The 14546-nt window shown below is 39.7% G+C and overlaps 1 protein-coding gene across 3 annotated transcripts in view; it reads left to right on the top strand.

Annotated features, from left to right (window-relative positions):
- The window catches only part of GPC5 (glypican 5), a 4047478-nt gene that overhangs the window by 1770691 nt on the left and 2262241 nt on the right, over positions 1 to 14546 (top strand). For all 3 annotated transcript variants that reach the window (XM_044070105.1, XM_044070104.1, XM_044070106.1), the window contains exon 4: positions 5040 to 5176. In XM_044070105.1, the coding sequence (XP_043926040.1) occupies positions 5040 to 5176 (137 nt within the window). The remainder of the gene's footprint in view (positions 1 to 5039; positions 5177 to 14546) is intronic.

Raw genomic sequence — 14546 nt, 5'->3', positions numbered from 1 at the left:
TTAACCCAGAAAGTTGAAAAAGATGGAAAAACTCCCCATATTGTCAATAAACTACAATTTCTGGGCCAAAAACCACTCCTCTTGTGGTAGATAGGCTACCTAGTACTTAGCACTCCCACTGATAAGTTAGAAAGATTACCTCCAACATAGAAAGGCTTGGGGGGCTCAGAAGCTTACAAACAGTCCAGGATACAGCAAATCTGTACCTGGAATAAACTAGTTACAGGAAATGTGGGGAACAAGCACAAATGTGGGTTTTTAAACCAGAAAGTTGAAAGAGATTTAAAAACTGCCCAAACGGCCAATAAACTACAATTTCTGGGCCAGAAACCACTCCTCTTATGGTAGATAGGTTACCTAGTGCTTACCACACCCACAGATAAGCTAGAAGGCATCCCTGCAACACAAAAAAACAACTTTTAATTGTTCACCAATAATGACCCTAGTAGTTTAGTGTGGGATTCAACCATGATAGTAGTGTTGTTAAGGGAGGAGACAGCAAAGGTAGACATGAGGTGTTGGGGACAATTAGAGAGGAAGAGGAGGACTTTAGCTTTGTTTGGGCTGAGTAGGAGTTGGTTAGATGTTAGAAGTTTTTCATCTGAGTGAAGAGATTCTTGGGTAAGGGTAAGAAGGTGGGGGAGTTTGTTAGAGATGGAAATTATAGTAGAGTCATCGGCATATTGTATTAAGAGTGTTGTGAGGACAGGAGAGAGAGGGGTTGTTTGTTAAAATGTTGAATAATAAGGATCTAAGGATGGAGCCTTGGGGAACCCCAATTTAGACTTGGAGGAAAGGGGAATTTGCAGAGAGCCATCTTACAGACTGAAGTCTGTTGCAGAGGTAGCTAGAGAACCAACAAAGAGCAATATTGGAGAGATTAAACAAAGAGAGTTTGGACAAAAGTAGATTGTGGGAGACAGTATCAAAGGCCTTTGTGAGATCAAGGAATGGACATGATACTAGTTTACTGTTGTCCCTAGATCTACAGATAGTCTGAGTAAAAGATATTAATGTGGTGGATCTACTGTGGTTAGAGCGAAAGCCATGTTGGGTTTGGGTGAGGAGATTTTCTTGTAGTAGATAAGCAAGAAGCTGTTTGGAAATGCATTTTTCTAGAATTAAGGGAGATAGAATAGCAATAGGTCTGCAATAAGTCTGAAATTAGAGGGGTCAGTGGAGTTTTATCCTTTATGAAGGGGAATAACATATCATTTTTTTCCATTTATCAGGAACTATGTTTTTCTGGATGGATCTGTTGATTAGAATGGATATAGGATATGCAATGGTGTTTGCTGCTAATTTAAGGAAAAGTGGAGGTAAGTTATCAGTGGAAGGGGAGCATATTTTGAGTTTATTGTGACGTGATCTGATATAAGCAGGTTTTGTGGGATGATAAGGGAGAAGAAATAGAGGGGTCGGTATTAGTGTCTCTTTTAATTAATTTCTGAATGGAATCAATAAAAAATGAGTTTAGAAGTGTAGTAGTGTCCAAGGGAGAGCTGATTGGGGAGGGATTAGTTGCAGAGGGCTTACATGGGTGTAGTAGCTTGTTAACAGCATTCCAGAATCTTCTGGGGATGGAGTGTGGGATTTTTTTGTGGCTTTAGATAAAAGTTTTTTTTTTTTTGTCAAGGCCGACTTGTTTTTAGTTAGGTTATGTCGTTCTCTTGTCATTGTCAGTGAACTCTCCTTTTAAGTAAAAAAAAAAAAAAGAAAACTGAGCAACTAAGTTGAGTCGATGCATTTGTTGGCTTCCTTCCTTTCTCTGACTTTTTTATTTCTTGCCTTTTTTTTCCTCTGCTGACATAACAGTTCTCTTCCTTAACCATGAGGCACTTGGGAGCTTTTATTGTCACTCAGTTTCACTGCCTTGATCAGTTACCCCTTAGATTTTTGCCTACCTACATGCATTAATCTTGCGCAGACACTGCAACTCTGTTTTCAAGTCTTCTTCCATTTCCTTGTGACTCACCAATGTTTATTTATTGCACTCATCACTAACTCAACAAAACTTTGTGTTTTATTTGTTCTTTATACTAGTGTACAGATTTTTACATTGTGAGGTATCTATTCTTGTTCCACTTCTAATGTCTAACATGCATCTTCCCTTCTTATTCATAACCTTTAATTGTTTATTTTACTTTGAGACCGTGTCTTCCTGATGATCAGGATATTACTATAGCAATAACCCACGCCTGGGTGTGGGTAATGCTGGATTTACCCATGGTTGGTGTGGTTTGGTCACGAGGGTGAAGCCCGAGTGGCCAAACAAAGCCAACCGTGGGTAAATCCAGCATTACCCACACCCAGAAGTGGGTTATTGCTATTATACAATGACATTACTTAAGAAAAAAAAGAATTACTTTTCTTAAATAATGGCATTGTAAAATGCCTCCTTGCTGCCTTTCCACAGCTGTCTGGTATTCTGCGGTAGTTCAGATGTACTGCGCATGCATATGCCTAAGCAGTACATCAGAGCTGTGGACAAAAGCAATGGCAAAAGCAAGATTTCCATTGCTTTTTACAAACTGTTTCGTTATGTGGGTTTAGCATAGCGAGACAGCTTTAAAAAAAGCAATGGAGAATCTCCGTTGCTTTTTTTAAAGCTGTCTCGCTATGTTAAACCCATTTAACATAGCGAGACAGTTTTGAAAAAAGCAACGGAGAAAGCAAGATCTCTGTTGCTTTTTAAAAACTGTCTCACTATGTTAAAGGAGTTTAACATAACGAGACAGTATGAAGCAACGGAGATCTTGCGTTTTCCGTTGCTGTAAAAAAAGAGTTATAGTAATGGAAAAAGCCAGGCGACCGGACCTTTTTCCATTACTATAACTCTGATTTACAACTTGCACGCTGACCAATCAGCGTGCACATTTTTGAATATTAATAGGGAGTCGTTTTATAATTTTCTTTTTAGTACACACAGTCATATGAAACAACAAAATCTTGTGATCACTAGATTCCATCTTGTCTTCATCTTGGAAATATGATACAATTTTTCCTTTTGTATATGTTAGCATGTTATCAACTTTTTTTTCTGACTGAAGATAGACTCATTGCTGTAATCTTCTCAGGATATAGCCTACATATTTGCATCTAACTTTGACAGCTGTCAGGGTACCCATATGAAAATGCCAAGTAAAATTCCACCCACCACTCAGACACTTAGTGTAGTGTCCCAGTCTTCATTCTTTGTGTGTTTTCTTTCCCTGAGCCGAGAGCCCAAAACCCATTTTTACCTACCCTGTGGAGTCTTGTGTGAATCATCGTTTCTCTACTTCTGTCTGCTTAGTAATACTGCAACATTATCATCCCCTTACTTGATGTGTAGTTCTACTGCATGCCTGTTTCCACTTTCTGGGCCTTTGCTAAACAATTTATGACACCAACTATATACTTCCTCTTCCTGGTTTACTATTTACCATATTTTCATTACTGGTATGATGTCAGGGTTATCTCTGACTTAAAGCTCTTTAGTTCTGGCAACTAACTTTCCATATTTTCTGGCCATTTTGTCCAAACATAAATAATGAGGCTGAGCTGTACAGGCCCAGAGATTACAACTTTTGTAATGAGGTCTTGATAAATTTCATTTAATTTCGAATAAACTGGCTTTCGTTTTCTTATAACTAACATTGCCAATTATTATTTTCCATTCATGTTAAACCTTTTTTATGCTGTTAAATTGCATTGCAGAATGCAATGGCAACCCATTCCATTTTTTGTGCCAAGAAACCCTATGGTCAAAAGAAGAGAGAGAAATGAAAAAACTGCAAGTACAAGTAGTGGTAGAGGTTATGATATATTAACGAAGAGAGGTTGTCCATCCTCTGAGAGGTTCAGAGATGAAGGAAAAGCCCAGTACTGCAAAAACTGAAACTTAGTATGTAAGAATAATGAAACAAGGCTAACACTGATGTGGTTAATGATCAGATACAAGAAGAAACATTGATATCTTTGGAAATGGACTGGAAAGGTTTAGTTTGAATCAGATGATCATCTGATCTTCTACTGCTGGCAAGAATCTTGCAGAAGGTATGGAGTAGCCTTTATTACCAATGAAAGGATGTCTAACTCAATAAAACCCAAAAATTGATAGAATGATTTCAACAAGAGTCTAGGTCAATCCTTTAAACACCAGACTGATACAAGTTTAGGCATCAACTATAGGTGCCAAGGAGTTAAAATTCATCTAGTTATTTGAGGATCAGCATCATATTGTAGGCATAACAAAAATAAAAAAAATACATTCATTGTAGGTGACTGGAATGCTGAAGTTGGTAGTCAAGGAATAGCTGACATAATGGGATATATGTCTTTGATATACAAAATGAATTATGACATAATCTGATTGAATATTGCCAACAACAATGTAAGAGGTGATTTTGCCATGCAGTACCACCCTACTACTGTGTGCTAACCCTGTCCCTAACTCCAACCATAAACCCTAGCTTACAAAAACCCTTTTCATAACTATACTAGTAAAGAACACACTCAGATGCACTTCACAAGTACCAGCACACACATGCACATCTCTAAATCACATTCCTTAGCCCTTACTAATCCTGGCAGAAGAATTCCTATTCCCTAATGCCAAAAAATTTGACATATCTGAAAATTTTGGCATTAAAAAACAATCCCATACTCCCTATAACCACAAGCATTCATTCTTTCTTCTTAAGATACCACCAGCACTCTCAAAAGAGTGTTTATGATGTATTTACAAAGATGTTGATTCTGTCAACAAACTGACTATTCGGCAGCATGAACTGCACGTGTGTGTGTGTGTGTGTGTGTGTGTGTGTGTGTGTGTGTGTGTGTGTGTGTGTGTGCGTGTGTGTGTGTGTGTGTGTGTGTGTGCGTGTGTGTGTCTAAAATATGTATACTTGTTTTTTTCTTTCTTTGAACAATATCCTTACTTTGCCTTCTGTGCACTGCCTCAGATGTAAAGATGTGTTTTTTTCTGTTTTAAACGGGCTAACACTACATTTCCCAAAAGCTGCACAATTTTAATATCTCATATTTTGTCTTTTTAGGTTGACAAAGTATGTGGGCAACCTGAAATAAAAGAAGTCAGCCCCTCCCCAGAAAATATGATTGCAGCTGAAGATCCTGTACATGTTACAAAGCCCCCTATGACTGGCAAAGCTGCCAGTCTGACTCAGAAAAAGAGGTAAAGATTACTGTATTATCGTATTTATACTGCTGAGTAAAGTACAATTTTATACTATTTTATGCACATCTTTTCATGTTCAAGACTGTAATTATGTGATGTTGATCCAGTGTTTTCAATGCCAGCCACTTTCTGAACCACGATTCTCTGGGTGGGAAAAGTGAGTAAGGGTCTGTGGCCATCACTTATTTTGCCAAGAGATCTGTCAGGGCTTGCTGTTCTTATTGATATTTGTTATTGTTGCGTCACTTTGAGCAGAACTTAAGAATGAGCCATAGTGATCATATCACCTCTATTTGTTAATGCAAACAAGTGGTCTTCATAGCATGTCTAATGCATAGCAGTGGTCACAGAATCACCGGCCCTTCCCTCATACAATTCTTCATTCTCACCTAAGCTCTTTTGATTCTACTACCCATCCTTTGCCTTCGTGCTTACATCTTTGTTTTTAATGTGGAAGTAAAACCTCAAGCATGTTGACAGAACGAGCTCTCAAGTGGACTAGAGGATATGTATTTCAAAGCCAAGCGCTATTATACTAGCGTAAGCATGAGCTCTGGCTGGGATTATAATACGATGTGCCATGTAGCACTTGTTCAGTGATGTTCCAAAAGTATCAGGACAAAAAAACGCCAGCATTCTCAGAGACCATGGCAACAAGTTGCATCTGGTATCCCAAAACTAATTATTAATTTCTCGGTTCTTAGGTGTGACAAAATCCTTAATTGTACAGTATAGTACCTCAGTCATTAAAGTTTCTGCTTCTTACCTGTAAAATGTTGGGTTCAGTCAAAAGTTCTGTTTACTGTCTCTGTGCATGTTTATATGTTTTTGTGTATTTACATGGGTTTCTCCCACCTGTCTGGAGCGAAATGTTGTGTTTCAGAACATTGTCCAGGAAGATCCAGAAATCATGATGCATTGTGTAAACATACTTGCTGAGAGCTTATGATGTGTTAGAATTTTTGTTGCAGTTATTGCAACAAGCTAATCATTCTGAGAGTCAAAGCAGTATAAAGGTGAAATTTGGTTACATGGAATCCCAGTGTAATACTCAGATTTTCTGACAGAAGTATCTTGTTTGTGTAGGTTTATTTTGTGCACCACAGATGGTCATCATAACAACTTCTTTGATAAGTAAACATGATTATTTACAGTGTAATATGTAGCTCTCATTCTCATTATGACAAATCACTGCTTTCATGAAAATCTCCCCAGAACTGGGATATGTTACATGCCTTGCTGTCATGTGTTGCACTATTGCATTATTGCAAGGATAAAAATTGCCTGATTTCTGCTTGAATTACCACAGCCATTAATTCTAGACACGTCAACACATCGTCATTGCATTCTATAGCCACATTGTATAAAAGTGCTAAAGGTTATAAAACCATGATCAAACACACACAGAATGCCTTCCGATGTACTGCATTGTGGCAGAAGGCTGTTCTGGCAAACCATCATAATTTTACAACCTGGATTTGTGCCCTTGGACAAAGCTTTGCAGTAGCTTAAGAATCAATATTTTGTTACCAGGACTTAGTCTACAGAAGCAAATATGCCATGCATGCTCTAAGTACTATTGTCCATTTCAGGAAGGAAATATTTTGCACCTTCAAAGAAGATAAAGTTAGCCATAGCTCTGACTGCATATTCAGACATGCCCTCAGTGGTCTTGAAAGGACTTTATATAAAACCCTGATCATACAAACACAGAATGCCGTCCGATGTGCTGCATTGTGGCAGAAGGCTGTTCTGGCAAACCATCATCATTTTACAGCCTGGATTTGAGCCCTTGGATAAAGCTTTGCAGTAGCTTAAGAACAAATATTTTGTTACCAGGACTTAGTCTGTTATTAAGAGTTGCACAGTACATGAGAATATTTTTCTGGCACTTCAGAGTTGTGTACTGGTAATTGTTGTTTGACTAATTTTATATCATTGGTGGCTGACTTCAGAGTTGTGCACTGTTATTTTTGCTTCAATGTATAGTTTTTCAGATCTCTGGTGAAGGTGTTGGTTTTCCCATACCCACCCTCCCTATTCCTGTTTTGTTGTTTAAATTTGGAGGCTTTTGCAGTTGCCCGCCCCCACTGTAGATTTGATCTGGGACAATCCCCCCAGTCCCATCTCTTTACCTCATTCTACCTAATAAACTCCTTCTGCACTTGTTTTTAGTCATTTTTAATTTAATTATATTTTTTAAACTGTTTGGTCTAACATTGCTACATACTCAAGTGTGCTAGCTTGCATTGCATTTGAATTGTTTTGACTGCTGTTTTAGCTACTTTTCTGTATGTGTATATATATATATATATATATATATATATATATATATATATATATATATATATATATATATATATATATATATATATATATATATATATATATATATATACATATATATATATATAATACCTTTCCTGTAACTAGTGCAGTCCAGATTCAGATTTGCTGTATCCAGGACTGTATGTAAGCTTCTGAGCCCCTCCCAAGCTTTCTGTGTTGGAGGGAAGCCTTCTAGCTTATCAGTGGGAGTGATAAGCACTAGGTAACCTATTTACCACATAAGGTGTGGTTCTGGCCCAGAAATTGTAGTTATTGGCTGTTTGGGCAGTTTTTCCATCTCTCTCAACTTTCTGATTTAAAAGCCCACATTTGCACTTGTTTCCCCCCTTTCCTGTAACTAGTTTAGTCCAGATACAGATTCTTAGTTTTAGCACTTGAATTTGCTTATTCGTTATCTGCACTTGTTCAGAACTTGTAAGCACTAAATAACCTACTAATTACTACAGCACTCAACCTTCCTCATTACCTAGAGGAAAACAGTTTTGGTGCTTACTTCCATCACTTATCTAGAGGAAAATAGTTTCTTATTCAGGCATGTCCAATGGTCAGCTCCCAGTGTTCTCTCCTGTCTATCTGATGAATCTGGGCATCTTGGAGCAATGTAGAAATTACCTCATGTACAGAGACAACCCTCTCCTCCTACCACCCAACACTACAACCTGTGAGAGATGCACTTATCTAGCCAAACTGGAGGTAAAGCTCTCTCCAATCAAGACTGAACTTGACAGTCAAGAGGAGAAGGTAAACACTTGCACCACACCACACTCATCACATAGTCTCACTAAATCTACACCACCAAAATCCACACATAGAAACACAAAAACATTCACGGAGGCTCTCAATAATAATCTGCTCAAGCAACAGAGACCTCCAAAGCAGAAATGCAAGCAACCTCCACCCCCTCAAAACAACCCAAATGACACATAGCCCGCAGACACAGCATGCCACTCAACTACAGCCAATAAGGCAAAACAACGTACCCAACACACTAGTCATAGGTGACTCTATAGTCAGGCACACTGATGTCCCACTCACCAGGCTAAACAAGGAAAAGGTTACTGTCAGCTGCCTGTCGGGTGCCAGGATCCGCCACATAACCCACGCACTCAGGTCACTCCACAACAAGTACAAATATGACTCTGTCATTGTCCATGTTGGTGTGAACGACCTGAGATGTACCTCCCTGGACTGCATGAAAAGGGACATGGAAGAGCTCTCCAATCTTGTAGCCCAGGCAGGTATGACTTTTGCCCTGAGTAGCATTCTGCCATCACCCAGAATGATGCCGCAGTACAAGGACAAAATGATTGACTTCAACAATTGGCTAAGCTTCTGGTGCCATTCTAAAGGGATCCAGTATCTGTCTGCCTAGGATGACATGGTCGACAGACCACAATGCTTTGCTAGAGATGTTCTGCACATGTCATCCCTGGGATTCCGGATACTGGCTAAGGTTCTTGCCACCCCTATAATGCCTTTTTTAGGCAAGGTTCAAATGACAAATTCACCACTGTAACAGGAACAGGCAAGCAAAAACTGAGGGTGATGCTGCTCAATGCTAGAAGTCTAAATCTCAAAATGCACTCACTCGAGGCCCTCCTTAAAATGGAGAACATCGATATCTGTGCAGTGACTGAGACCTGGTTCAAGGCTCCAGAGAGCACCCCTGCACTACCAGGCTATAACTCATACCACACTTTTCGGCCATGTAACCTGTACCGGAACACCAAAGGTGGAGGTGTGTCCATATTCATTAAGGATATCCACACCTCCAGGCTAGTGGCTCAGCATAATGCAGCCAAGGTTATCCAAGTGCAACTAACTCTGGGAAAAACTGCAATCCAAATTGTAGCTTGCTGCAGATCACCCACCATGCCCCAGGATTCCCACTCCTCTTTTCTTGATGTACTGGAAAATATTAGGGTTCAACCAAACACCCTAATATTGGGTGATTTCAACTACCCCACCATTAACTGGGAAAACTACTCATGTACCAACTCCTTCACTCAACGCTTTCTGGAATTCATAAACTCCAATGCCCTGGCTCAACTTATCCACACCACCACCAGGGGCAACAATATCCTAGATCTAGTCATTACCAACATGAGTGACCGGTGTTCCATACCTGAAGTCAATGCCTCATTGGTCCGATCCGACCATAAGGTAATTACCCTAGATATCCACATCCTGCCCCCACCCCCCATTAAGGAAACCATGGTAAAACATTTCTCCAAAGCCAACTTCATGCTTCTTAACACAGAAGTGGTGAACTTCATGACACCCATGCAAATGGACAATACAGTTACAACTACTGAATCGTACACAATTGCACTTTATAAGCACTTACATCAGTGCATGGATCGTGCTATCCCAAACAGACCCAAGACGCTATCCTCCAAAAAAAGGAAACCAATCTGGTGGTCCCCTGGCATAAACAAACTGTACAACAGAAGGAAGAAACTGTTGCAAAACAGAGTAAAATCCCATGAGTGGAGGAGCTCCCTGGTCAGCCTCAGTAAGAAGCTGAGATCCCTGATAAAATACTCCAAAGCTAGTTATGAAAAAAAAATTTCCACTGATTCTAAAGACAACCACAAAGCATTCTATAGCTATGTCAAAAATCTCAATGGCAACACTCAGATCTGCTCTGAGTTTACAGCACAATGGCACTAAATATACAGAACCAACTGATATTGCCAACATCCTGGCAGATAGATTCAGTGCTAACTTTACCCCCCCTCTCACCTCCTAAAGAACTCATTTCTATACCGGAAGAATGCAAAGTTCCTGTAATCACAGCTGCACAGGTAAAAAACACACTCTCCAAATCCAAGAACACAGCATCCATGGGACCAGACAACATCCCAGGCTGCGTTCTACATGAACTACAGAACGAACTGGCACCCCACCTAAGTACCATGTTCAATCATAGCCTCACCTCAGGCTTTGTGCCTGCTGAATGGCGCACAGCAACGGTTATCCCACTCCACAAGGGGGGAGCCACCACGGACCCCAGGAACTACCGCCCCATTAGCCTGATGAGCCTGGTCTGCAATGCCATGGAACGTATCATCATGGAACTTATAAACAAAGACATTGGTAATCTCCAAACTCTGGACCCCACCAAGTTCGGGTTTGTAAAAGGCATATCATGTCTCCTAAACCTGATAGACTTCTTTGAAGCAGTCACCAAAGCCATAGACAAGGGTAAGGTGATTCACACAGCCTATATAGATATTGCCAAGGCTTTCGACACCATCCCACACTCTGGAATTATAGACAAACTCACTAAACTAGGTATAAATCCCTATGTCACAAGATGGGTTGCCAAATGGCTCAGTGACAGAACCCACACTGTGAATGTAGCAGACTCCAAATCTGACTTCAGACCAGTGACAAGTGGAGTACCACAGGGTTCAGTCCTGTGTCCTCTCCTGTTTGGTATCTACTTCTCTGAAGTACAGGCTAACACAGAAGGTCTTTGGCTAATGAAGTTCGCAGATGACTGCAAACTAGGAACCATAATCAAAACTCCTAACGATGTGAACATCCTACAAAAGGGCCTCTCTGAGACAGATGCCTGGTGTCAAAGCCATGGCCTCAAGCTCAATGCCAAAAGGTGCATTGTCATCCCCTTTGGTAAAAGCTCTGTACCCATGAACTACAACATAGGCGGCAGTATACTTAACACCGAAAGTGTGACAAGAGACCTTGGGACAGAGGTGAACAGTAGTCTCTCCTTTGATAATCACATTGCCACAGTAGTCAGGAAATCCTTCTACATGGCACACCTCATCACAAAAGGTTTCTCATCCAGTAAAAAAAGAGGTCATTGTTCCCCTCTACTCATCACTCATTAGACCCATTATAGAGTACAACGCCCCTTTTGGTATGTACCTCACAAGACATCTACAACAACTGGAAAGGCCGCAGAAATACCTCACAATGAGGATTACTGGCCTAAAACAGATGACCTACGCAGACCGTCTCAAAAAACTCCAGCTTTACTCCATCGCATATCGCCTACTCAGAGGTGATCTCTCCTAACATACAAAGCTATGTCAAACCCAGAGCTGTTGGACATGCTCCACTTAAAAGAAATCCCAATCCCTCCGAGCTACACACTCTAGGGACCTAAACCTTGTCACCACAATAAGCAGAACATGCCAGAGGGATAGATTCCTGTCCCAGAGACTTCCTATACTCTGGAATAAACTACCTATCTATATCGAACAAAGCTCCTCATTAGCACTCTTCAAGAAAAATCTTGATGACTGGATGGGAAATAGGAAATTCACCCCAGGGATCACCTCTGTAGCTCTGCTGGACAGTGGCACAGGAAAATAATTTTCTTGGGTGGCAAAAGCCAGGGTACCTTTTTGGCTGGGCTTGTATAGGCCCCAGGGCCGATAGCCCAGTACCTACCTCTGAACCTATGAACACTGGCATACGCCTGTGCTGTGAAATCCAGCAAAGAGAATGTTATGTTGTCTGTAATTTTTAAATAGCGGCACATATAAAGTGCAGATCTCCTTGTAATTTATACAAGTTATTCATATATCTCACCTCACCTCAACTTGAATGCATAATTGAAATGAAGAAGAATTTAAGTGAACATGACTGCATTTACAGGACTAAATTATTAAATAAGTATGATAGAGCCCAGACCTATCATGTACAATGGTATAGGTTTACCTGTTCGTGTAGCTTTTAGTCATGTCAAAACAGCTGTTGTTTATGGTTTTGATGTTACCTCTTTTGTTTTTAGTAATTTGATTTTGCGTTAATAACAGAAAAAAAACTCTCTAAAACTGTGTTAGTGTACATTCATCTATGAATCGCCTAATCCCAGGCATGCACATTGATTTTAAAAGTAACAGCTCCACGCACAATATTACTGAAACAAGATAACTTTACTCACTGGTTAACTCTTCAAATATAAGCTATTTAAGTGGTGCAGCTTTCTAATGACATTAGCAATCAAGAATACAAATACTGTTTCATACGCTTGACACAAAAGCTGTCCTTGCTAATTATGCCTAAGTATGTGTTTTTATATTTCCATACAACCATATTTTGTGTGGTGTGTGTGTGTGTGTGTGTGTGTGTGTGTGTGTGTGTGTGTGTGTGTGTGTGTGTGTGTGTGTGTGTGTGTGTCAGTGAGTTTGTGTGTGTGTTTTATCAGTATACTCTTTGGCTACATTTTCAATGCAGAAAAACGCTTCTTTCCTTTTTTGAAAATATAAACTTATAAAGATGCAGACAGTAGCTGATACAGTGATATGCATTATCTATTGGTGATTGCCTGAAGGTCCTTCAGTCAGTAAGTACAGAAATATATTATCAGTAGGTTGTACCTCTGCTTAATTGTTACCATGCAATGTAAAGCTACCTGATATATAATGTTATTTTTGTATGCCTGTGGCTTCTCATCTTACATTTTTAATAAAGTCCATTTTTTTACTGAAATGTAACAGACATGTAGAAGGAAAGGAAATATGAGTAGAACACATTAGATGGAGGAAGGATAAGTGACTCCAGTTATGCCGATAATTATGTTTAAACTAATCATGTGTAACCCCATAGACATAGCAGTAAATAGTACACATTCTCATTATGGTACTTTTCCGTTTTGATATAGTCTAATAATAATAATAATTGATAAAAAAACATGAGCTGTTATCATCAGACAAGAAAATAAAATGGGTCTGTTGCCAGCAGTATTTAATAAAGTGAAGAACAACATTATATATCAAATTTCTTTGAAATCAAAACCCAATGATCATCTGGATTATTATATTTTAGATCATGTTTTCTAATACAATACAAGTTATGAGCCACTGTGTGCATGTGTATGTGTGTGTGTGTGTGTGTGTGTGTGTGTGTGTGTGTGTGTGTGTGTGTGTGTGTGTGCTCTGAAATAGACTGGTGTCTGGTTCCAGGATAGATTTCAACTTACCAAGTATCCTGGAAGTAAATTAATTGAAGAATGACTGAATTAATGGATTATAGAATAATTCCTCATGCTATATCATAGGATCACAGGATCGTAGGAGATTTCTAGGCTAATGGCCATAAGCCTAGATAGTACAACCCCTGCTCCCAAGAATATCAAGGTATTAAGTGGAACAAAGACAGCAACTACTGTCCCTGCCCAAGTGGGACACAGGTGAAAATCCCAGGGTGAATTTGTGGTTTCCTTTCTAATAATCCAAATTAAACATAAAATAGGGTCAGTGAGGGGCTGTGCTTCACCTGAATTGGAATTTGTTTCACAGGAGAAGTAACCTCTGTGAGACATATCTATCTCTTCAGCAAGTCTTGTTGATGTCACACGCTAGGTTGAGTTCCCTAGAGCAAGTGTATCTTATACCATTTGATTTACAAATGTGCAGCATTTCTATTACAACAGGATCTGAGATTGCTTTATATGCAAAGCAGCGGTCACCTCTGAGTAGTCTGTAAGTTACAGAGTATAGTGACAGTGATTTCAGTCTGTCAACATATGACATGCTGAAGACCCTGAATTTTCTTTGTAAGAAACCTTTGAGGTCTTTCTATTTGCTGCAGGTGCCTGGTAAGGTACATACCAAAGGTAGCATTGTACTCTATTATTGGCCTGATGAGTGCGGAGTACAGAGGGGGTTATAACCTCTTTTGTTCCAGATGCAATGCTCTTACTTATGAGGTGGGAGACATAGAAAGCCTTCCTTACCACTGTGGAGATGTGGTGGTCAAAGTAAAGGTTGCTGTAAACCTGTGTGCCCAAAATCTCTCACCACTGGTTGCATGCTTAGGGTGTTGTTATTAATTTGGTAATCTGCAGGGGCATCGCCCTTGTCAAAGAGGATGATAGTGCATTTTTTGCATTGAGTTTTAGCCCATGACTTTAGCACCAGGGATTTGTCTCTGTAAATTCCTCTTGTGGGATGTTAGCATTGTTTAGAGACTCAATGACTGCACCCAGTTTGCATTCATCAGCCATAGGCCTTTTGTTTTAGCCTGTACATCACAAAAG

The sequence above is a fragment of the Protopterus annectens genome, chromosome 4.part1, assembly GCF_019279795.1.
Source record: "Protopterus annectens isolate FY-2018-M chromosome 4.part1, PAN1.0, whole genome shotgun sequence".
NCBI lineage: Eukaryota > Metazoa > Chordata > Ceratodontiformes > Protopteridae > Protopterus > Protopterus annectens.
This window is presented reverse-complemented; position numbering and strand designations above follow the sequence as displayed.